Here is a 25,490-nt window from a genome sequence, read left to right on the forward strand (position 1 = left end):
GGAGTGATGAGATAACTGGGACAGGATTCACCAGATGAATGTCCCTTTTAAGGGAGGAAAAAGAAATCCTAGGTTTTACACCTGAAGAGAAAAACAAATAAATAGAAGTTAACATGTGTAATGCCCAAGTAAATGGGAGCATTCAGCAGTAAGTAACGCAAAGGGGTGGTTAGAAGTTGAGCCTATATACCATCTTAGGCTAAACAAGGAATGGGGATTTGGGGGCTTCTGGGTTGGGGAGGCAGGTTTTGGGAAGCTGACCAGGAAAAGTATGGTAAACAAGGGTGTTTTTAGTAAAGTTGTTCATGCAGATATTTAAGTCATGCCTTCTCCATTGAGAAGAGTTAGCAAAAGATAATAGCTAACACGTACTGGCAAGGATGTAGAAAAAAAGGGAACCCTTGTGCATTGTTAGTGGGAACATAAACTGGTTTAGCCACTATGGAACAGTATAGAAGTTTCTCAAAAATAAAACTACCATATGATCCAGCAATCCCACTTCTGGGTATATATCTGAAGGAAAAGAATCCATTTATCTCAAAGAGATATCTGCACTCCCACCTTCACTGCAGCATTATTTATCAATACAATAGCCAAAACATGGAAACAACTAGGTGTCCATCAAGGGAGGAATGGATAAAGAAAGAAAATGTGATATAGGGAATTCCTCAGCAGTCAAGTGGTTACGGCTCTGTGCTCTCACTGCTGAGGGCCCCCGTTCAATCCCTGGTCGGGGAACTAAAAATCCCACAAGTTGTGTGACGCGGCCAGGAAAAAAAGGAAAAGCCAAGAGAATGTGATACATACACACACACACACACACACAATGAATTACTGTTCAGTCACAGAAAAGAAGGAATTCTACTACTTGCGGCAACATGGATAAACCTTGAAGGCATTATGCTAAGTGAAACAAGCCGAGAGACAAATACTATACTCATCTATATGTGGGATCTGCTAGGGGCAGGGGAAATAGGTGAAGATGGGCAAAAAGTACAAATTTCTAGTTATAAGATGATTGAATAAGTGCTGGAGATTTAATGTACAGCATGATAATTTCTTGTATACTTGAAAGTTGCTAAGAGCAAATCTTAAAAAGTTCTCACCACACAAAAAGCTATGTGAGGAGACGGTTGTGTGAGGAGACAGATGTGTTAACTAACCTTATTGTGGTAATTATTTTGCCAGATATATGTATACAAATCATCATAGCTGTACATCTTAATGTTATATGCATCATAGTTGTACACCTTAAACAATGTTACATGTCAAAGTTAAATAAGAGTTTGCAAGTCCTCCTCTTCCTGGTAAGGAAGAGAGAGACACTTTTTACAAAGAAATTTCCCTTATAAATGGAAATTTCCTTTGTAGAAGGAAAGCCTGTGCCCTGTTTTTGGAGCTTTTCACGTGTTGGCGGGTTCTCAATGGCCTTTATCTCAAAATATTACAAAGAGGAATATTTTGGAGTAGCATACTCCAGTACCCTTCACCCCCATTCAGATGGGTATCTTTTGCCTAACACCATATTTTAACCTCTCACCTTCACTCTCGTAACATTCTATACAACTGTTTCAGTTAATCATCATATAGCACATATCATTCTACACTCAGATTTTGGGGAGCATCTCTTTTTGGATGCTCAATTAAGGTTGTAAAAATTTTCTAATTTGTATTAATGTACAGTGCAATCTCTTTTCAACGTTATATATTTAAGAAATGAACTGCTTGATAGCTTTTTTTCAAATTATATTTTTTAGTAGTTTTAGCCTTACAGAAGAATGAGTGGAAAGTACAGAGAATTCAGTATAAACCCTTGCCTACCCCTCACTCCAGCTTCCCCTGTTAACAGCTTCCATTAATGTTGCACATTTGTTATAACTGGTAACAAACTCTAGTTTACATTGGGGTTCAACATTTGTGTCATACTTCTATGGGTTTTGACAAATACATAATGATATGCGTCCACCATTAGAGTTTTATCACCCCCCTAAAAAAAAATCCCCTGTGTTCCACCTATTCATCTCTCCATCCCTCCCATGGAATCCCTGATAACCACTTATCTTTTCACTGTCTCCATAGTTTTTGCCTTTTCTTGCTACAGTATTTTTTTTTTTTCAGGTTGGCTTTTTTTTTTTTTTTTTGCGGTACGCGGGCCTCTCACTGCTGTGGCCTCCCACGTTGCGGAGCACAGGCTCCGGACGCGCAGGCTCAGCGGCCACGGCTCACGGGCCCAGCCACTCCGCGGCATGTGGGATCCTCCTGGACCGGGGCACAAACCCGCGTGCCCTGCATCGGCAGGCAGACTCCCAACCACTGTGCCACCAGGGAAGCCCAGGTTGGCTTTTTTAATTTAGCAATGTGCATTTAGGATTCCTCCACATGTACCTTTGTAGCTTCATAGCTCCTTTCTTTTATTCCGCACCGAAGTTTGTCTGAAGGACATCTTGGTTGCTTCCAAGTTTTGGCAATTATGAATAAAACTGCTACAAACATTCGTGTACACATTTCTGTGTGATGGATTTTATGGTAGGAGTATGTGTACCTTCCTACAAAAGTGCCAAACTATCTTCTGAAGTGTCTAGAACATTTTGCATTCCCACTGGCAGTGAATGTTCCTGTTGCTCCACATCTTCACCACCATTTGGTGTTGATGGCGTTTTTATTTTAGGTCGGGGGCATATTTCATCTTGCTACCACTTCCACCACCAGCCCTCTGCCCCTACAACTCCACGGGGGTACTTTTATAATCAACAATGCGTTGTATTTATATGTGTCTGAAACCTCAGCAGGCAAAAAGTGCTCCATTTATTTAATACATATTAGTAAACCTTTCCTGAAAGTATGTGTACATTTACAGTGGTGATCATTGCAGAAAAAATGAAGAATTCAAAACCCAACCGGAAACTCAAGACAAGCTTCAAAAATAGGAATAACCTTGGAACAGAATTCCAGCATAAAACCCAGGTAATGAAACTACATATTAGGATTTTTCAAAAAGGTACATCGGGGAAAAAACTCATTGATTTTTAAAACTGCAACAGAGTAGGTTATAGAAGCAAAAACTGTTGAAAAGAAATTGATGATGATTTGAAAAATGTGGTCCACAGTTATGTCCTTTCAAAAAGAAAATACTCAATAATTTTAATAATTCCAAAAGCTTTTTACACCTCTAAATCTCAAATGCTATCATTTCAAAGAAGACAACTTTAAGTGTCCACCTACATTATTTATGACAAGAAGATCCCATTATACACTTAAAATTTTTATTAGGGTTCTAGACTTTAGAACTGATTAATTAATCTAGTGATTAATTTTTTTGTATACCTCTGCAATCTTAACTACCATCACCTGTAAACTTTATATTTCCACCTACATTCTCTGCAAGTATCCATGGGAGCCTTTGTCAATCTTAAGAAGGTGGTCTGCAACTGATTAAGCACTGTTTTCAAGACAGCTTGTGTCAAGGAAATGTACACAATGTGAAGATTGTACCTTAACACAGTAGACTCTCACTAACTGTTTGCTTCATAAATTGCTCTGTACGCACAATTCTACTATGCACCCACTCAGGCCACACTTCCCACACGGAAGAAGGGACGTACACCTCCTGAAAGGCCCCACACTGTCAAGTTCCTTGGTCGCCTCTGTCCAAGAGGCAGACTTGGGGAGTGCAAGGAGCCCTACAGCGGGCTGCCCCGGGCCAGACCTCCACGCCGCCCAGCGGGCGCCCCCTCTTCATCATCCCGCAAGGGCACGTTCCCGAGTCCTTCCTGGCTTGGTGGAGGGCCGTGGTGGAGAGAGCTGGGCCCAAGAGCGATCAGGAGAGGACGGGAGGAACAGCTATCACGGGCTCCCCTCAGAGCACAGGAGGCAAAAAGCCCACGAGGCCTGGCTCTCCCTCAAAGGGTCTCCCACCGCCGGCCCCCACGTCGGGCTGGGCTGGCACCGCTGCATCTCGGGGGTGAGGTGGGGCGCCGAGTGATCACGTCACGGGCGGTTGGCTTCACGGAGGCTGGAGCCCAGCCCGGGTCCTGGTGCCGGTGCAAGCGGCCCGGGCCCGATCCCTTTTCACTCTCCCCGCTCCCGCAGGACACTGACCTCAAATGCCACGTACCCATCACCTAGGGTAACCGTACACAGATGCTCTAGAGGCTCGCCCATGCACCTCTTTCTTCCGGCTCCCCAGTCAGGATCTGACTCGAGGGCCTTTCCTACCATGGCCAAGAACTCCGGCACAGTACACCGGTGTCCCCGTGCCACGATCCCACCTGGGAGTCCCTCCTTCTTGAGCCTTGCCGAACTACCAGAATCACTGCCGTTTTCCTCTGATGAAACAGACTATTTCAGACGGCGTAAGGGGAGAGAACAAGGAGCACGCACTCACCCAGAACACCAGCGCCTGGAGGTGACCGACGTCCCCGATTTCCCTCTTCCTCCTTTCTTCCGCTCTGTCTCCTCTGCAATGATAAAGACACAAACAACGCCCATCACTCAGTGTGGGACCGCCACGGTGCTGGTGAACGGCGGGGGGGGGGGGGGGAGGGTGCGCGTACACCCCCGCCAGAGTAACCCTGAGAGAGAGTGCCTTCGGTTCCTATTCGTACCGGCACCCCCGGGTCAACCAAACACTTCCGAACAAGGCGCAAGCATGAAGAATCAGCTCCACTCGTCCCTCCGCAATGGCACGGGTGCCATCCGGGGCAGGGGGGGCCGTTAGACAGAAGCAGTTTGTACACAAAGAAGCGCGTCCGGTGAAACCCTTGATCCCGTCATCCCCCCAAGACGCTTTCCGGTGGGAAGCACAGCCATCACACCCTGGCGTTTACAGGCGCAGAGCGTGTCTCCTCGCCTCTGCACCCGTGGGACTACGGCGGGACACCCCCAGGCATCCTGGCAAGCCCGCGTGCGTCCTCCACAACTTGCCAGCAGCTCCTACGACGCGTGGGTAAAGGGGCACCAACTCGTCTCCCCTCGGGCCGCACAAAGGTCCACCGCATGGACTTTCCGGGCATAAGGGCACGTGCTCTGGGACGTGGCCCACTTGAGATTTACCCTGCTCCTCTCCTCTGGGTGGACGCGGACGCCGGAAAACGTACCCCCTGCTCTCGCTCACCCACACCCTGGTAACTACGACTCAGTGGCCCGCGCCTCAGAGCCGGTTCCGTGGGAGACACGAGAGGAGAGGGAGGAACAAGGCGGAAGCCCAGCGCCCAAAGACGAGGGGCACGTGAGACATCCTATGCTCCTGCCTCCGGGCACACACAAGGGCACCCTACCCTGGGCAGCTGTCCGAAAAGAACCAGAGGGGACCTAGCGGAACACGACGTCGACTCCGCACAGACGTGCCAACGCCACGGCACGCCTATAGTGCCGTGAGAGCAGCCGAAAAGGCAGAAGACTACCTATCACTACGTGAGCCTGGTGGGATCAGGGAGCAGGCGACATGCACACAGCCCTCTGCGGCCCGTTGGCTTCACCTGCATTCAACCCCGGGAGCATACATACGCTGGCAGAAAGGACGCGTGCTTCCCTCCGCACACGGGGACAACTTGGGAGCGGCCACCGAGCAACGGTGAGGGCTTTGGCTTTGACTGGCAGAAAGTTCTATCCACGGCGGCGCCCCCGAGGCGCTTACAGGGAAAAAAAGTACAAGAGAAGGGACCTTTTGTACACGCCCTATAAGCGTACGTACACGTGCTTACATATGACGCACGCGTGATACGCACGCGCGCCCACGCACACGTCCGTGTACCTGCGTGTTTACGAATGAACGAGTGGAGCAGGGAACGAGTCCGGGGGGTTTGAGGCCAGAGTACAGACACACTCCCGTGGAGAGCTCCCCAGAAGGGTCTGCTGAACAGACGGCCCTCCCCAAGGTCATCTGTCTTTGCGGACCGGATCTACCCCCGTCCCGGCAACTCCAAACCACCTCCCTGCACCCCCTACCCCGGGCACTCCATGGCAGAGTGACTGCCTGACACCCCTGGAGCTGAGCAGGGGCAATCTGCCCCAGCTCCCTGGCACCCCGTCAGTTCCTCCCGCTGCCATAGTGGCCTAGACCCTCTCGGGCCTGCTCCTGAGCCCTTAAGCCAGTTCACGTACCTGGATGAGAACAGCAGAGAGGCAACCACGCAGGAAGAGGAGAAACCCAGGCCCTTGTGCCACCTCTAGCTGGGAATCAATGTCCTGAGAGAGCTAGGGTTCTGCCCGACACGAACCAGGTGGGTGCCCGTCCTAAGGTGTGCAGACATGACAGGGTCCCGGTCGCCAGGACACGTGTGGCCCAGGCCACGTGGACTCGAAACCACTCCCAGAGGGGTGTGGAGATGGACCCACCGATGCAAGGGTTCCTTGGGATGCCTTTACCCGTGCGCTCCTACTGCCAAGGAGAAGCCCCCAAAGGAAGAGACACCACCTCCCCCAACCCCCCAGCAGGGCCCACCCCACTCGGAAGGCTAGGATGGCTCTTGGGCCTCCCTGGGCCTTTGTCCCTGGGCCTTTTTTGATCCGCAAAGGGCGGAGGGAGAGGCCGCGCTCGCGAAGGTGCTGGGCATTTCTGGAGCAACAGTGCCATCAAGCGGAAGCTTTTTGAGCACGGCCTCCAGCCCCTGCCTGTGCATATACCTTGGGGAAGGCCTGTGACGGGAGGAGGGCTGCCTTTGGAGCACTCAGAGGACTCCCGGGCCGAACCTGGCCGCCGGGCACGCCTCCAGAGTAGGTGTGGAAGCGACACGCGGTGGGGTTCGGGGCCGGGCTCGCCCACCGAGGAGCCCCTGGCTGCCAGGCCCGGCCCGCCGCGCTCCCCACCCTCGGGGCCGGGGCCTCGGCAGCCGCCATGTTCAGGAACAAGGAGCTGAAGCTCCACCCCAGGGCATCTGGGCCCTGGATCCTGGGCCTCCCTGCAGGAGTGAGGTCGGCCAGTGGGGTCCCTGGGGTCTCAGGGCCACCGGGGACCCAGGACCCGCTGCCGGTGCCCCGGCGGTGGCCCCGGGCCCAGCCACCGTGGACCACGGGGAAAGGGGAGGAGGTGGCCGCCCGGTCCCCTGTCGGGGGCAGCACCCTGCAGACAGCCCGGAGAACGTTTCCTCCTTCCTGCTTGCTGCCAGACGCAGACCAGGAAGAGTAATGCAGGGGCACTGCACGTTCCACTCTCTCACAGTTCCAGCTGTGTTTCGGTTTGTTTACTTCTGGCTCCCTCAAAGAGAGTCCGGGCCCCAGGGGCCGCCGGATCCCGTGAGGCCGGCCCTTCCTGGGCCTTGGGACACAGGGTATCCAGGACCCACTCGCGATGGGATGGAAGTGGGCCACGATCGGTACGCACAGAGGGACGGCACCGTCCGCAGCGAGGGGCTCCAGGTCCGTCTTCCTCGGGAACAGGAGCTTTGCGGCCGGGGGACGCCCTATTCCTGGGCCTCCCTCCTTCCCCGTGGACGACCCGGGGGTCCTCTCGTTTGGGGAAGACTCCTGGGATTTTTCACAAGCGGCTCCACGTTCTGCAGAGGCAGCCGCTGGCCCCGGCCAGAGGGGCACACTGAGAGCACCTGGGGCCGGCGACCAGTCAGAGCGCGTAGCTCCCTCAGGACCCGGCCCCAAGGAAAGGCTCTGCTCTGCGCTCTGCCCAGGTTAGGTCGCCTGACAACGTGTCGGGCCACTCACAGGCGCAAAAAGGAGAGGGGCGCGGGGCGGGTTTCAGCACCCTTCCAGGAGGGGTACGTGTGGAGGGAGGGGGGGGGGGTCCAGCCTGGAGACTTGCTCCCAGTCGGAAGCCCGCCCTCCACACCGCACCCCGACCCTCCCCCGCCCCGGGACCGGACCCCCAAACCAGCCCACCACGCACCCCCACCCGGGCAGGGAAGAGCTGGGCAAAGGGCAGGAACGAGCCACCGCACAGCTCGTTCCACAAGCGGCCTATCGGGTCGGCCGGGGACTCGAAGGCACCGCCGTGTGCCCAGGGGTATGCACCTCGTTCCTGGCCTTGGCAGACAAGCTGGATGAGTGGCGGTCATGGGGGAGAGGGCAAGGCGGGGAGGCGTTTCTCTCAGTCCAACAGAGGAGAGCTTCAGGCAGCTTCTTCAGACCTCTTCCCCTTGATTGCCTGGCTGGGCTGCAGGTGCAAGCACAGGGCCGAGGCCTGGAGGGCCAGGCCGCAGTGCAAGCCGGGGCCTTGCCTTCTCGTCGCTGAACTGAGGCTCAGGGCCTCGTGGGGAGAAAGCTGAAGCGTGCTGCAAATGCCTGGCCCGGGGGTCCACTCGGCGGGGCTCACCTCAGCTCCTCTCCTCTCGGGTCCTGCCCTCTCCTCTCCGGGAACCCGGTCCGGGAGCCCTCGGGACAGGCCAGGCCAGGCCTGGGCCACAATCCCGGAGACCCTGGGAGATGGCACCGCAGCCACCGACTAGACTCTTGGGCACAGGTGAAGGTCTCCTCCTGCGGTGGCTCCTGCGTCCCGCGAGCGCCGTCCCCTTCTGGACTCCGACTGCCAGCTCTCGCTGGGCCTCGGGCACCCTCGGCACTGGGTAGCCAGGCTCCACGTGTCGTCTCTGAGCTGGAGAGCAAAAGGTCACTGGGCCCGCCTCGGCCGCTGCCGCCAAGGGCGGCACAACTCCCGTGGCCCGCGGTGGTCTCTGGCTGGGCCGCGAGAGGCTTCCGGGGCCCTGGGCCCGCCCAGGCCGAACCTGCTCTGGCTCCGAGGGGAAGGGACACGCGGCCAAATGCCCGCAGAACCGTCGCCTGGCCTCCTTCGGAGCAGCTTCCTCTAGTCCCGCCCGGAAGTGGCGGCCTCCAGGGTCCACCGGGACTCCGCTTCCTGCAGCCCCACACGCCAGGCGGCCGGGCTGTGCGCCTTGTGCCACTGCCCGTCTCTGGAGCGTCCACGGCACCGCCGGGCCTCGGGCCATGCTTCCCGCCCCTTCCCAGGCGGGGCTCTTGACTTCCAGGGGCCACTGTCCAGTGTTCCCGACTTCGATCCCTTGTCACTCCTCCCCACGAAGGGACGGGTACAGGGTTCGCGGCATCGGCGGACCCGTTCCTCTGGATGGCAGTACTGCACCACGAGTGGCAACCTGCCCTTCCCCTTCCCCAGGCCCTCTCCCTCTGCCCTCGGCCCAGGGAAAAACGAAATGCCAACCCCTGCCCAACCTGGCAAAAGCAACATGGCTCATCAACCTGGCCACTTCAGAGGGGCGCGCCTCAAAGTCTGGCCCTCCATCCTGCGGGGCCTCGTCTCTGTGGGGTCCTCTTCGCCTGCCTTTATGACTCCGCATCCAGGCACCCAGCCGGGGACCGGCAGCTGTGTCTTTAGCAACCCACATTTGCCTAAGACCTCGGGAAACACTCTTGAGTGTGAGCACACAGATCCAGTCACGTCTGGCCGGTGCCTGGCGAGGCACCTTCTCACCAGTCACCGACAGGCAAGCAGCCCGAAGCAAAGGGCCGGCAGCCCACAGGCACAGACGCGGTGCGGGGCGAGCTCGGCCTCCTATGGCAAGACGATGGACGGCCCCCGAGGACCTGGCTCTTCTCCCACGGCGGCCCGGGGGCGGGGGGGTGGGAGTGGGGTTTGGTGTTCAGGCGTGGACGGTGGCACACACGGGTCCGAAGGGAGGGCGGCCGGGCGCTGCCCCAGAGACGCCGGAGCGGGTCAGTCTCCTGACACCGCCCAGGGGAAGGCCAGGGATGGGAAGACACCCCCGGGGTGGGTGTGTGGGTGGGTGTCGTCTCCCGCCAACTCGCTGTGCTTTACACCTCGGAGCGACTGGGAGCCACCGGAGACCCCTCTTTCGTTTCTTTCCGGTGCACTGGGGAATGTGGTTTAGACACAGGTTCCTGCCCTTAAGCGTCCTCTCAGCGCCTGCCTGGTTGTGCTGTCTTGGATGGAGGGTGGGGTGGGCCACTGGGTCCACTGCTGCCACCGGCCCCACCCATGTTGGCTGAAGGAACACACTCTGGATGCCAAGTGCTCCGGGGACACGAGGCCTTGGAAAGAGAAGAGAGCTCGGGTTCACCGCCGCCTCGGGAAGCACCACGCGTCCTCCGTGCTGGAAGGAACCGGAGGGACGGGACGGGACGGGACGGGACGGGAAGTGATCGCGTCTTCTCTCCTCTTCCCTCGCTTTTGTCTCGGCACGCCTTCCTCTCTTTCTCTAACTCCGAATCGGCTGCGCCTCCGGGCCTTGGCAATTCTTTCAAGCCGCGGTACTGAGGTGCGTCGAGGAAAGAAAACCCGAAAGAGCCCCGCCGTGCCGAGTGCACGTCTTCCGGGACCCACGCCCCACGCCGGATGACTTGACTCGACGCCCAGATAGTACCGTGAAGGGCTCTTGGGATGGCCAAACAGGGTCCTCGGGAAGGCAGAGTCACCCCAGAAAGGCCACGCTGCCCTTGCTGCTCGAACCCTGTCTCCGCCCTTCGCTAACCACCAAACGGCAGCCACGCCGCCGACCCCTGTGCCGTGACGCCTCGCTAAACCACGGCGCCACACGCTCACCAGCCCACCTGGAGAAGCCTTCAATTACTCTGAGCCAGGGTAGGAGGCGCCCTCCTCCCGGCAAGACTGTTTCAACAGAAGACAGGAGGGAGAAGGAACATACAGAGACAGAAAGAAAACACCTCCGGCTGCTGGTCACGCACCCACTCAGGCCACACTTCCCACACGGAAGAAGGGACGTACACCTCCTGAAAGGCCCCACACTGTCAAGTTCCTTGGTCGCCTCTGTCCAAGAGGCAGACTTGGGGAGTGCAAGGAGCCCTACAGCGGGCTGCCCCGGGCCAGACCTCCACGCCGCCCAGCGGGCGCCCCCTCTTCATCATCCCGCAAGGGCACGTTCCCGAGTCCTTCCTGGCTTGGTGGAGGGCCGTGGTGGAGAGAGCTGGGCCCAAGAGCGATCAGGAGAGGACGGGAGGAACAGCTATCACGGGCTCCCCTCAGAGCACAGGAGGCAAAAAGCCCACGAGGCCTGGCTCTCCCTCAAAGGGTCTCCCACCGCCGGCCCCCACGTCGGGCTGGGCTGGCACCGCTGCATCTCGGGGGTGAGGTGGGGCGCCGAGTGATCACGTCACGGGCGGTTGGCTTCACGGAGGCTGGAGCCCAGCCCGGGTCCTGGTGCCGGTGCAAGCGGCCCGGGCCCGATCCCTTTTCACTCTCCCCGCTCCCGCAGGACACTGACCTCAAATGCCACGTACCCATCACCTAGGGTAACCGTACACAGATGCTCTAGAGGCTCGCCCATGCACCTCTTTCTTCCGGCTCCCCAGTCAGGATCTGACTCGAGGGCCTTTCCTACCATGGCCAAGAACTCCGGCACAGTACACCGGTGTCCCCGTGCCACGATCCCACCTGGGAGTCCCTCCTTCTTGAGCCTTGCCGAACTACCAGAATCACTGCCGTTTTCCTCTGATGAAACAGACTATTTCAGACGGCGTAAGGGGAGAGAACAAGGAGCACGCACTCACCCAGAACACCAGCGCCTGGAGGTGACCGACGTCCCCGATTTCCCTCTTCCTCCTTTCTTCCGCTCTGTCTCCTCTGCAATGATAAAGACACAAACAACGCCCATCACTCAGTGTGGGACCGCCACGGTGCTGGTGAACGGCGGGGGGGGGGGGGGGGGAGGGTGCGCGTACACCCCCGCCAGAGTAACCCTGAGAGAGAGTGCCTTCGGTTCCTATTCGTACCGGCACCCCCGGGTCAACCAAACACTTCCGAACAAGGCGCAAGCATGAAGAATCAGCTCCACTCGTCCCTCCGCAATGGCACGGGTGCCATCCGGGGCAGGGGGGGCCGTTAGACAGAAGCAGTTTGTACACAAAGAAGCGCGTCCGGTGAAACCCTTGATCCCGTCATCCCCCCAAGACGCTTTCCGGTGGGAAGCACAGCCATCACACCCTGGCGTTTACAGGCGCAGAGCGTGTCTCCTCGCCTCTGCACCCGTGGGACTACGGCGGGACACCCCCAGGCATCCTGGCAAGCCCGCGTGCGTCCTCCACAACTTGCCAGCAGCTCCTACGACGCGTGGGTAAAGGGGCACCAACTCGTCTCCCCTCGGGCCGCACAAAGGTCCACCGCATGGACTTTCCGGGCATAAGGGCACGTGCTCTGGGACGTGGCCCACTTGAGATTTACCCTGCTCCTCTCCTCTGGGTGGACGCGGACGCCGGAAAACGTACCCCCTGCTCTCGCTCACCCACACCCTGGTAACTACGACTCAGTGGCCCGCGCCTCAGAGCCGGTTCCGTGGGAGACACGAGAGGAGAGGGAGGAACAAGGCGGAAGCCCAGCGCCCAAAGACGAGGGGCACGTGAGACATCCTATGCTCCTGCCTCCGGGCACACACAAGGGCACCCTACCCTGGGCAGCTGTCCGAAAAGAACCAGAGGGGACCTAGCGGAACACGACGTCGACTCCGCACAGACGTGCCAACGCCACGGCACGCCTATAGTGCCGTGAGAGCAGCCGAAAAGGCAGAAGACTACCTATCACTACGTGAGCCTGGTGGGATCAGGGAGCAGGCGACATGCACACAGCCCTCTGCGGCCCGTTGGCTTCACCTGCATTCAACCCCGGGAGCATACATACGCTGGCAGAAAGGACGCGTGCTTCCCTCCGCACACGGGGACAACTTGGGAGCGGCCACCGAGCAACGGTGAGGGCTTTGGCTTTGACTGGCAGAAAGTTCTATCCACGGCGGCGCCCCCGAGGCGCTTACAGGGAAAAAAAGTACAAGAGAAGGGACCTTTTGTACACGCCCTATAAGCGTACGTACACGTGCTTACATATGACGCACGCGTGATACGCACGCGCGCCCACGCACACGTCCGTGTACCTGCGTGTTTACGAATGAACGAGTGGAGCAGGGAACGAGTCCGGGGGGTTTGAGGCCAGAGTACAGACACACTCCCGTGGAGAGCTCCCCAGAAGGGTCTGCTGAACAGACGGCCCTCCCCAAGGTCATCTGTCTTTGCGGACCGGATCTACCCCCGTCCCGGCAACTCCAAACCACCTCCCTGCACCCCCTACCCCGGGCACTCCATGGCAGAGTGACTGCCTGACACCCCTGGAGCTGAGCAGGGGCAATCTGCCCCAGCTCCCTGGCACCCCGTCAGTTCCTCCCGCTGCCATAGTGGCCTAGACCCTCTCGGGCCTGCTCCTGAGCCCTTAAGCCAGTTCACGTACCTGGATGAGAACAGCAGAGAGGCAACCACGCAGGAAGAGGAGAAACCCAGGCCCTTGTGCCACCTCTAGCTGGGAATCAATGTCCTGAGAGAGCTAGGGTTCTGCCCGACACGAACCAGGTGGGTGCCCGTCCTAAGGTGTGCAGACATGACAGGGTCCCGGTCGCCAGGACACGTGTGGCCCAGGCCACGTGGACTCGAAACCACTCCCAGAGGGGTGTGGAGATGGACCCACCGATGCAAGGGTTCCTTGGGATGCCTTTACCCGTGCGCTCCTACTGCCAAGGAGAAGCCCCCAAAGGAAGAGACACCACCTCCCCCAACCCCCCAGCAGGGCCCACCCCACTCGGAAGGCTAGGATGGCTCTTGGGCCTCCCTGGGCCTTTGTCCCTGGGCCTTTTTTGATCCGCAAAGGGCGGAGGGAGAGGCCGCGCTCGCGAAGGTGCTGGGCATTTCTGGAGCAACAGTGCCATCAAGCGGAAGCTTTTTGAGCACGGCCTCCAGCCCCTGCCTGTGCATATACCTTGGGGAAGGCCTGTGACGGGAGGAGGGCTGCCTTTGGAGCACTCAGAGGACTCCCGGGCCGAACCTGGCCGCCGGGCACGCCTCCAGAGTAGGTGTGGAAGCGACACGCGGTGGGGTTCGGGGCCGGGCTCGCCCACCGAGGAGCCCCTGGCTGCCAGGCCCGGCCCGCCGCGCTCCCCACCCTCGGGGCCGGGGCCTCGGCAGCCGCCATGTTCAGGAACAAGGAGCTGAAGCTCCACCCCAGGGCATCTGGGCCCTGGATCCTGGGCCTCCCTGCAGGAGTGAGGTCGGCCAGTGGGGTCCCTGGGGTCTCAGGGCCACCGGGGACCCAGGACCCGCTGCCGGTGCCCCGGCGGTGGCCCCGGGCCCAGCCACCGTGGACCACGGGGAAAGGGGAGGAGGTGGCCGCCCGGTCCCCTGTCGGGGGCAGCACCCTGCAGACAGCCCGGAGAACGTTTCCTCCTTCCTGCTTGCTGCCAGACGCAGACCAGGAAGAGTAATGCAGGGGCACTGCACGTTCCACTCTCTCACAGTTCCAGCTGTGTTTCGGTTTGTTTACTTCTGGCTCCCTCAAAGAGAGTCCGGGCCCCAGGGGCCGCCGGATCCCGTGAGGCCGGCCCTTCCTGGGCCTTGGGACACAGGGTATCCAGGACCCACTCGCGATGGGATGGAAGTGGGCCACGATCGGTACGCACAGAGGGACGGCACCGTCCGCAGCGAGGGGCTCCAGGTCCGTCTTCCTCGGGAACAGGAGCTTTGCGGCCGGGGGACGCCCTATTCCTGGGCCTCCCTCCTTCCCCGTGGACGACCCGGGGGTCCTCTCGTTTGGGGAAGACTCCTGGGATTTTTCACAAGCGGCTCCACGTTCTGCAGAGGCAGCCGCTGGCCCCGGCCAGAGGGGCACACTGAGAGCACCTGGGGCCGGCGACCAGTCAGAGCGCGTAGCTCCCTCAGGACCCGGCCCCAAGGAAAGGCTCTGCTCTGCGCTCTGCCCAGGTTAGGTCGCCTGACAACGTGTCGGGCCACTCACAGGCGCAAAAAGGAGAGGGGCGCGGGGCGGGTTTCAGCACCCTTCCAGGAGGGGTACGTGTGGAGGGAGGGGGGGGGGGTCCAGCCTGGAGACTTGCTCCCAGTCGGAAGCCCGCCCTCCACACCGCACCCCGACCCTCCCCCGCCCCGGGACCGGACCCCCAAACCAGCCCACCACGCACCCCCACCCGGGCAGGGAAGAGCTGGGCAAAGGGCAGGAACGAGCCACCGCACAGCTCGTTCCACAAGCGGCCTATCGGGTCGGCCGGGGACTCGAAGGCACCGCCGTGTGCCCAGGGGTATGCACCTCGTTCCTGGCCTTGGCAGACAAGCTGGATGAGTGGCGGTCATGGGGGAGAGGGCAAGGCGGGGAGGCGTTTCTCTCAGTCCAACAGAGGAGAGCTTCAGGCAGCTTCTTCAGACCTCTTCCCCTTGATTGCCTGGCTGGGCTGCAGGTGCAAGCACAGGGCCGAGGCCTGGAGGGCCAGGCCGCAGTGCAAGCCGGGGCCTTGCCTTCTCGTCGCTGAACTGAGGCTCAGGGCCTCGTGGGGAGAAAGCTGAAGCGTGCTGCAAATGCCTGGCCCGGGGGTCCACTCGGCGGGGCTCACCTCAGCTCCTCTCCTCTCGGGTCCTGCCCTCTCCTCTCCGGGAACCCGGTCCGGGAGCCCTCGGGACAGGCCAGGCCAGGCCTGGGCCACAATCCCGGAGACCCTGGGAGATGGCACCGCAGCCACCGACTAGACTCTTGGGCACAGGTGAAGGTCTCCTCCTGCGGTGGCTCCTGCGTCCCGCGAGCGCCGTCCCCTTCTGGACTCCGACTGCCAGCTCTCGCTGGGCCTCGGGCACCCTCGGCACTGGGTAGCCAGGCTCCACGTGTCGTCTCTGAGCTGGAGAGCAAAAGGTCACTGGGCCCGCCTCGGCCGCTGCCGCCAAGGGCGGCACAACTCCCGTGGCCCGCGGTGGTCTCTGGCTGGGCCGCGAGAGGCTTCCGGGGCCCTGGGCCCGCCCAGGCCGAACCTGCTCTGGCTCCGAGGGGAAGGGACACGCGGCCAAATGCCCGCAGAACCGTCGCCTGGCCTCCTTCGGAGCAGCTTCCTCTAGTCCCGCCCGGAAGTGGCGGCCTCCAGGGTCCACCGGGACTCCGCTTCCTGCAGCCCCACACGCCAGGCGGCCGGGCTGTGCGCCTTGTGCCACTGCCCGTCTCTGGAGCGTCCACGGCACCGCCGGGCCTCGGGCCATGCTTCCCGCCCCTTCCCAGGCGGGGCTCTTGACTTCCAGGGGCCACTGTCCAGTGTTCCCGACTTCGATCCCTTGTCACTCCTCCCCACGAAGGGACGGGTACAGGGTTCGCGGCATCGGCGGACCCGTTCCTCTGGATGGCAGTACTGCACCACGAGTGGCAACCTGCCCTTCCCCTTCCCCAGGCCCTCTCCCTCTGCCCTCGGCCCAGGGAAAAACGAAATGCCAACCCCTGCCCAACCTGGCAAAAGCAACATGGCTCATCAACCTGGCCACTTCAGAGGGGCGCGCCTCAAAGTCTGGCCCTCCATCCTGCGGGGCCTCGTCTCTGTGGGGTCCTCTTCGCCTGCCTTTATGACTCCGCATCCAGGCACCCAGCCGGGGACCGGCAGCTGTGTCTTTAGCAACCCACATTTGCCTAAGACCTCGGGAAACACTCTTGAGTGTGAGCACACAGATCCAGTCACGTCTGGCCGGTGCCTGGCGAGGCACCTTCTCACCAGTCACCGACAGGCAAGCAGCCCGAAGCAAAGGGCCGGCAGCCCACAGGCACAGACGCGGTGCGGGGCGAGCTCGGCCTCCTATGGCAAGACGATGGACGGCCCCCGAGGACCTGGCTCTTCTCCCACGGCGGCCCGGGGGCGGGGGGGTGGGAGTGGGGTTTGGTGTTCAGGCGTGGACGGTGGCACACACGGGTCCGAAGGGAGGGCGGCCGGGCGCTGCCCCAGAGACGCCGGAGCGGGTCAGTCTCCTGACACCGCCCAGGGGAAGGCCAGGGATGGGAAGACACCCCCGGGGTGGGTGTGTGGGTGGGTGTCGTCTCCCGCCAACTCGCTGTGCTTTACACCTCGGAGCGACTGGGAGCCACCGGAGACCCCTCTTTCGTTTCTTTCCGGTGCACTGGGGAATGTGGTTTAGACACAGGTTCCTGCCCTTAAGCGTCCTCTCAGCGCCTGCCTGGTTGTGCTGTCTTGGATGGAGGGTGGGGTGGGCCACTGGGTCCACTGCTGCCACCGGCCCCACCCATGTTGGCTGAAGGAACACACTCTGGATGCCAAGTGCTCCGGGGACACGAGGCCTTGGAAAGAGAAGAGAGCTCGGGTTCACCGCCGCCTCGGGAAGCACCACGCGTCCTCCGTGCTGGAAGGAACCGGAGGGACGGGACGGGACGGGACGGGACGGGAAGTGATCGCGTCTTCTCTCCTCTTCCCTCGCTTTTGTCTCGGCACGCCTTCCTCTCTTTCTCTAACTCCGAATCGGCTGCGCCTCCGGGCCTTGGCAATTCTTTCAAGCCGCGGTACTGAGGTGCGTCGAGGAAAGAAAACCCGAAAGAGCCCCGCCGTGCCGAGTGCACGTCTTCCGGGACCCACGCCCCACGCCGGATGACTTGACTCGACGCCCAGATAGTACCGTGAAGGGCTCTTGGGATGGCCAAACAGGGTCCTCGGGAAGGCAGAGTCACCCCAGAAAGGCCACGCTGCCCTTGCTGCTCGAACCCTGTCTCCGCCCTTCGCTAACCACCAAACGGCAGCCACGCCGCCGACCCCTGTGCCGTGACGCCTCGCTAAACCACGGCGCCACACGCTCACCAGCCCACCTGGAGAAGCCTTCAATTACTCTGAGCCAGGGTAGGAGGCGCCCTCCTCCCGGCAAGACTGTTTCAACAGAAGACAGGAGGGAGAAGGAACATACAGAGACAGAAAGAAAACACCTCCGGCTGCTGGTCACGCACCCACTCAGGCCACACTTCCCACACGGAAGAAGGGACGTACACCTCCTGAAAGGCCCCACACTGTCAAGTTCCTTGGTCGCCTCTGTCCAAGAGGCAGACTTGGGGAGTGCAAGGAGCCCTACAGCGGGCTGCCCCGGGCCAGACCTCCACGCCGCCCAGCGGGCGCCCCCTCTTCATCATCCCGCAAGGGCACGTTCCCGAGTCCTTCCTGGCTTGGTGGAGGGCCGTGGTGGAGAGAGCTGGGCCCAAGAGCGATCAGGAGAGGACGGGAGGAACAGCTATCACGGGCTCCCCTCAGAGCACAGGAGGCAAAAAGCCCACGAGGCCTGGCTCTCCCTCAAAGGGTCTCCCACCGCCGGCCCCCACGTCGGGCTGGGCTGGCACCGCTGCATCTCGGGGGTGAGGTGGGGCGCCGAGTGATCACGTCACGGGCGGTTGGCTTCACGGAGGCTGGAGCCCAGCCCGGGTCCTGGTGCCGGTGCAAGCGGCCCGGGCCCGATCCCTTTTCACTCTCCCCGCTCCCGCAGGACACTGACCTCAAATGCCACGTACCCATCACCTAGGGTAACCGTACACAGATGCTCTAGAGGCTCGCCCATGCACCTCTTTCTTCCGGCTCCCCAGTCAGGATCTGACTCGAGGGCCTTTCCTACCATGGCCAAGAACTCCGGCACAGTACACCGGTGTCCCCGTGCCACGATCCCACCTGGGAGTCCCTCCTTCTTGAGCCTTGCCGAACTACCAGAATCACTGCCGTTTTCCTCTGATGAAACAGACTATTTCAGACGGCGTAAGGGGAGAGAACAAGGAGCACGCACTCACCCAGAACACCAGCGCCTGGAGGTGACCGACGTCCCCGATTTCCCTCTTCCTCCTTTCTTCCGCTCTGTCTCCTCTGCAATGATAAAGACACAAACAACGCCCATCACTCAGTGTGGGACCGCCACGGTGCTGGTGAACGGCGGGGGGGGGGGGGGGGAGGGTGCGCGTACACCCCCGCCAGAGTAACCCTGAGAGAGAGTGCCTTCGGTTCCTATTCGTACCGGCACCCCCGGGTCAACCAAACACTTCCGAACAAGGCGCAAGCATGAAGAATCAGCTCCACTCGTCCCTCCGCAATGGCACGGGTGCCATCCGGGGCAGGGGGGGCCGTTAGACAGAAGCAGTTTGTACACAAAGAAGCGCGTCCGGTGAAACCCTTGATCCCGTCATCCCCCCAAGACGCTTTCCGGTGGGAAGCACAGCCATCACACCCTGGCGTTTACAGGCGCAGAGCGTGTCTCCTCGCCTCTGCACCCGTGGGACTACGGCGGGACACCCCCAGGCATCCTGGCAAGCCCGCGTGCGTCCTCCACAACTTGCCAGCAGCTCCTACGACGCGTGGGTAAAGGGGCACCAACTCGTCTCCCCTCGGGCCGCACAAAGGTCCACCGCATGGACTTTCCGGGCATAAGGGCACGTGCTCTGGGACGTGGCCCACTTGAGATTTACCCTGCTCCTCTCCTCTGGGTGGACGCGGACGCCGGAAAACGTACCCCCTGCTCTCGCTCACCCACACCCTGGTAACTACGACTCAGTGGCCCGCGCCTCAGAGCCGGTTCCGTGGGAGACACGAGAGGAGAGGGAGGAACAAGGCGGAAGCCCAGCGCCCAAAGACGAGGGGCACGTGAGACATCCTATGCTCCTGCCTCCGGGCACACACAAGGGCACCCTACCCTGGGCAGCTGTCCGAAAAGAACCAGAGGGGACCTAGCGGAACACGACGTCGACTCCGCACAGACGTGCCAACGCCACGGCACGCCTATAGTGCCGTGAGAGCAGCCGAAAAGGCAGAAGACTACCTATCACTACGTGAGCCTGGTGGGATCAGGGAGCAGGCGACATGCACACAGCCCTCTGCGGCCCGTTGGCTTCACCTGCATTCAACCCCGGGAGCATACATACGCTGGCAGAAAGGACGCGTGCTTCCCTCCGCACACGGGGACAACTTGGGAGCGGCCACCGAGCAACGGTGAGGGCTTTGGCTTTGACTGGCAGAAAGTTCTATCCACGGCGGCGCCCCCGAGGCGCTTACAGGGAAAAAAAGTACAAGAGAAGGGACCTTTTGTACACGCCCTATAAGCGTACGTACACGTGCTTACATATGACGCACGCGTGATACGCACGCGCGCCCACGCACACGTCCGTGTACCTGCGTGTTTACGAATGAACGAGTGGAGCAGGGAACGAGTCCGGGGGGTTTGAGGCCAGAGTACAGACACACTCCCGTGGAGAGCTCCCCAGAAGGGTCTGCTGAACAGACGGCCCTCCCCAAGGTCATCTGTCTTTGCGGACCGGATCTACCCCCGTCCCGGCAACTCCAAACCACCTCCCTGCACCCCCTACCCCGGGCACTCCATGGCAGAGTGACTGCCTGACACCCCTGGAGCTGAGCAGGGGCAATCTGCCCCAGCTCCCTGGCACCCCGTCAGTTCCTCCCGCTGCCATAGTGGCCTAGACCCTCTCGGGCCTGCTCCTGAGCCCTTAAGCCAGTTCACGTACCTGGATGAGAACAGCAGAGAGGCAACCACGCAGGAAGAGGAGAAACCCAGGCCCTTGTGCCACCTCTAGCTGGGAATCAATGTCCTGAGAGAGCTAGGGTTCTGCCCGACACGAACCAGGTGGGTGCCCGTCCTAAGGTGTGCAGACATGACAGGGTCCCGGTCGCCAGGACACGTGTGGCCCAGGCCACGTGGACTCGAAACCACTCCCAGAGGGGTGTGGAGATGGACCCACCGATGCAAGGGTTCCTTGGGATGCCTTTACCCGTGCGCTCCTACTGCCAAGGAGAAGCCCCCAAAGGAAGAGACACCACCTCCCCCAACCCCCCAGCAGGGCCCACCCCACTCGGAAGGCTAGGATGGCTCTTGGGCCTCCCTGGGCCTTTGTCCCTGGGCCTTTTTTGATCCGCAAAGGGCGGAGGGAGAGGCCGCGCTCGCGAAGGTGCTGGGCATTTCTGGAGCAACAGTGCCATCAAGCGGAAGCTTTTTGAGCACGGCCTCCAGCCCCTGCCTGTGCATATACCTTGGGGAAGGCCTGTGACGGGAGGAGGGCTGCCTTTGGAGCACTCAGAGGACTCCCGGGCCGAACCTGGCCGCCGGGCACGCCTCCAGAGTAGGTGTGGAAGCGACACGCGGTGGGGTTCGGGGCCGGGCTCGCCCACCGAGGAGCCCCTGGCTGCCAGGCCCGGCCCGCCGCGCTCCCCACCCTCGGGGCCGGGGCCTCGGCAGCCGCCATGTTCAGGAACAAGGAGCTGAAGCTCCACCCCAGGGCATCTGGGCCCTGGATCCTGGGCCTCCCTGCAGGAGTGAGGTCGGCCAGTGGGGTCCCTGGGGTCTCAGGGCCACCGGGGACCCAGGACCCGCTGCCGGTGCCCCGGCGGTGGCCCCGGGCCCAGCCACCGTGGACCACGGGGAAAGGGGAGGAGGTGGCCGCCCGGTCCCCTGTCGGGGGCAGCACCCTGCAGACAGCCCGGAGAACGTTTCCTCCTTCCTGCTTGCTGCCAGACGCAGACCAGGAAGAGTAGTGCAGGGGCACTGCACGTTCCACTCTCTCACAGTTCCAGCTGTGTTTCGGTTTGTTTACTTCTGGCTCCCTCAAAGAGAGTCCGGGCCCCAGGGCCCGCCGGATCCCGTGAGGCCCTTCCTGGGCCTTGGGACACAGGGTATCCAGGACCCACTCGCGATGGGATGGAAGTGGGCCACGATCGGTACGCACAGAGGGACGGCACCGTCCGCAGCGAGGGGCTCCAGGTCCGTCTTCCTCGGGAACAGGAGCTTTGCGGCCGGGGGACGCCCTATTCCTGGGCCTCCCTCCTTCCCCGTGGACGACCCGGGGGTCCTCTCGTTTGGGGAAGACTCCTGGGATTTTTCACAAGCGGCTCCACGTTCTGCAGAGGCAGCCGCTGGCCCCGGCCAGAGGGGCACACTGAGAGCACCTGGGGCCGGCGACCAGTCAGAGCGCGTAGCTCCCTCAGGACCCGGCCCCAAGGAAAGGCTCTGCTCTGCGCTCTGCCCAGGTTAGGTCGCCTGACAACGTGTCGGGCCACTCACAGGCGCAAAAAGGAGAGGGGCGCGGGGCGGGTTTCAGCACCCTTCCAGGAGGGGTACGTGTGGAGGGAGGGGGGGGGGGTCCAGCCTGGAGACTTGCTCCCAGTCGGAAGCCCGCCCTCCACACCGCACCCCGACCCTCCCCCGCCCCGGGACCGGACCCCCAAACCAGCCCACCACGCACCCCCACCCGGGCAGGGAAGAGCTGGGCAAAGGGCAGGAACGAGCCACCGCACAGCTCGTTCCACAAGCGGCCTATCGGGTCGGCCGGGGACTCGAAGGCACCGCCGTGTGCCCAGGGGTATGCACCTCGTTCCTGGCCTTGGCAGACAAGCTGGATGAGTGGCGGTCATGGGGGAGAGGGCAAGGCGGGGAGGCGTTTCTCTCAGTCCAACAGAGGAGAGCTTCAGGCAGCTTCTTCAGACCTCTTCCCCTTGATTGCCTGGCTGGGCTGCAGGTGCAAGCACAGGGCCGAGGCCTGGAGGGCCAGGCCGCAGTGCAAGCCGGGGCCTTGCCTTCTCGTCGCTGAACTGAGGCTCAGGGCCTCGTGGGGAGAAAGCTGAAGCGTGCTGCAAATGCCTGGCCCGGGGGTCCACTCGGCGGGGCTCACCTCAGCTCCTCTCCTCTCGGGTCCTGCCCTCTCCTCTCCGGGAACCCGGTCCGGGAGCCCTCGGGACAGGCCAGGCCAGGCCTGGGCCACAATCCCGGAGACCCTGGGAGATGGCACCGCAGCCACCGACTAGACTCTTGGGCACAGGTGAAGGTCTCCTCCTGCGGTGGCTCCTGCGTCCCGCGAGCGCCGTCCCCTTCTGGACTCCGACTGCCAGCTCTCGCTGGGCCTCGGGCACCCTCGGCACTGGGTAGCCAGGCTCCACGTGTCGTCTCTGAGCTGGAGAGCAAAAGGTCACTGGGCCCGCCTCGGCCGCTGCCGCCAAGGGCGGCACAACTCCCGTGGCCCGCGGTGGTCTCTGGCTGGGCCGCGAGAGGCTTCCGGGGCCCTGGGCCCGCCCAGGCCGAACCTGCTCTGGCTCCGAGGGGAAGGGACACGCGGCCAAATGCCCGCAGAACCGTCGCCTGGCCTCCTTCGGAGCAGCTTCCTCTAGTCCCGCCCGGAAGTGGCGGCCTCCAGGGTCCACCGGGACTCCGCTTCCTGCAGCCCCACACGCCAGGCGGCCGGGCTGTGCGCCTTGTGCCACTGCCCGTCTCTGGAGCGTCCACGGCACCGCCGGGCCTCGGGCCATGCTTCCCGCCCCTTCCCAGGCGGGGCTCTTGACTTCCAGGGGCCACTGTCCAGTGTTCCCGACTTCGATCCCTTGTCACTCCTCCCCACGAAGGGACGGGTACAGGGTTCGCGGCATCGGCGGACCCGTTCCTCTGGATGGCAGTACTGCACCACGAGTGGCAACCTGCCCTTCCCCTTCCCCAGGCCCTCTCCCTCTGCCCTCGGCCCAGGGAAAAACGAAATGCCAACCCCTGCCCAACCTGGCAAAAGCAACATGGCTCATCAACCTGGCCACTTCAGAGGGGCGCGCCTCAAAGTCTGGCCCTCCATCCTGCGGGGCCTCGTCTCTGTGGGGTCCTCTTCGCCTGCCTTTATGACTCCGCATCCAGGCACCCAGCCGGGGACCGGCAGCTGTGTCTTTAGCAACCCACATTTGCCTAAGACCTCGGGAAACACTCTTGAGTGTGAGCACACAGATCCAGTCACGTCTGGCCGGTGCCTGGCGAGGCACCTTCTCACCAGTCACCGACAGGCAAGCAGCCCGAAGCAAAGGGCCGGCAGCCCACAGGCACAGACGCGGTGCGGGGCGAGCTCGGCCTCCTATGGCAAGACGATGGACGGCCCCCGAGGACCTGGCTCTTCTCCCACGGCGGCCCGGGGGCGGGGGGGTGGGAGTGGGGTTTGGTGTTCAGGCGTGGACGGTGGCACACACGGGTCCGAAGGGAGGGCGGCCGGGCGCTGCCCCAGAGACGCCGGAGCGGGTCAGTCTCCTGACACCGCCCAGGGGAAGGCCAGGGATGGGAAGACACCCCCGGGGTGGGTGTGTGGGTGGGTGTCGTCTCCCGCCAACTCGCTGTGCTTTACACCTCGGAGCGACTGGGAGCCACCGGAGACCCCTCTTTCGTTTCTTTCCGGTGCACTGGGGAATGTGGTTTAGACACAGGTTCCTGCCCTTAAGCGTCCTCTCAGCGCCTGCCTGGTTGTGCTGTCTTGGATGGAGGGCGGGGTGGGCCACTGGGTCCACTGCTGCCACCGGCCCCACCCATGTTGGCTGAAGGAACACACTCTGGATGCCAAGTGCTCCGGGGACACGAGGCCTTGGAAAGAGAAGAGAGCTCGGGTTCACCGCCGCCTCGGGAAGCACCACGCGTCCTCCGTGCTGGAAGGAACCGGAGGGACGGGACGGGACGGGACGGGAAGTGATCGCGTCTTCTCTCCTCTTCCCTCGCTTTTGTCTCGGCACGCCTTCCTCTCTTTCTCTAACTCCGAATCGGCTGCGCCTCCGGGCCTTGGCAATTCTTTCAAGCCGCGGTACTGAGGTGCGTCGAGGAAAGAAAACCCGAAAGAGCCCCGCCGTGCCGAGTGCACGTCTTCCGGGACCCACGCCCCACGCCGGATGACTTGACTCGACGCCCAGATAGTACCGTGAAGGGCTCTTGGGATGGCCAAACAGGGTCCTCGGGAAGGCAGAGTCACCCCAGAAAGGCCACGCTGCCCTTGCTGCTCGAACCCTGTCTCCGCCCTTCGCTAACCACCAAACGGCAGCCACGCCGCCGACCCCTGTGCCGTGACGCCTCGCTAAACCACGGCGCCACACGCTCACCAGCCCACCTGGAGAAGCCTTCAATTACTCTGAGCCAGGGTAGGAGGCGCCCTCCTCCCGGCAAGACTGTTTCAACAGAAGACAGGAGGGAGAAGGAACATACAGAGACAGAAAGAAAACACCTCCGGCTGCTGGTCACGCACCCACTCAGGCCACACTTCCCACACGGAAGAAGGGACGTACACCTCCTGAAAGGCCCCACACTGTCAAGTTCCTTGGTCGCCTCTGTCCAAGAGGCAGACTTGGGGAGTGCAAGGAGCCCTACAGCGGGCTGCCCCGGGCCAGACCTCCACGCCGCCCAGCGGGCGCCCCCTCTTCATCATCCCGCAAGGGCACGTTCCCGAGTCCTTCCTGGCTTGGTGGAGGGCCGTGGTGGAGAGAGCTGGGCCCAAGAGCGATCAGGAGAGGACGGGAGGAACAGCTATCACGGGCTCCCCTCAGAGCACAGGAGGCAAAAAGCCCACGAGGCCTGGCTCTCCCTCAAAGGGTCTCCCACCGCCGGCCCCCACGTCGGGCTGGGCTGGCACCGCTGCATCTCGGGGGTGAGGTGGGGCGCCGAGTGATCACGTCACGGGCGGTTGGCTTCACGGAGGCTGGAGCCCAGCCCGGGTCCTGGTGCCGGTGCAAGCGGCCCGGGCCCGATCCCTTTTCACTCTCCCCGCTCCCGCAGGACACTGACCTCAAATGCCACGTACCCATCACCTAGGGTAACCGTACACAGATGCTCTAGAGGCTCGCCCATGCACCTCTTTCTTCCGGCTCCCCAGTCAGGATCTGACTCGAGGGCCTTTCCTACCATGGCCAAGAACTCCGGCACAGTACACCGGTGTCCCCGTGCCACGATCCCACCTGGGAGTCCCTCCTTCTTGAGCCTTGCCGAACTAC

The 25,490-nt window shown here is 61.5% G+C and overlaps 1 protein-coding gene across 1 annotated transcript in view; it reads right to left on the reverse strand.

The window, feature by feature from the left end:
- Positions 1–25,490, reverse strand: part of LOC308609313 (uncharacterized protein) — a gene marked incomplete at its 5' end in the record, with an annotated part of 54,221 nt that continues 28,731 nt past the window's right edge. The window contains 4 exons of the mRNA XM_081223003.1: positions 1–81; positions 4,385–4,457; positions 11,449–11,521; positions 18,515–18,587. Of these exons, the coding sequence (XP_081079129.1) occupies positions 76–81; positions 4,385–4,457; positions 11,449–11,521; positions 18,515–18,587 (225 nt within the window). The 3' untranslated portion in view covers positions 1–75. The remainder of the gene's footprint in view (positions 82–4,384; positions 4,458–11,448; positions 11,522–18,514; positions 18,588–25,490) is intronic.

Source organism: Mesoplodon bidens (genome assembly GCF_964165515.1).
Source record: "Mesoplodon bidens genome assembly, chromosome: X".
Lineage (NCBI taxonomy): Eukaryota > Metazoa > Chordata > Mammalia > Artiodactyla > Ziphiidae > Mesoplodon > Mesoplodon bidens.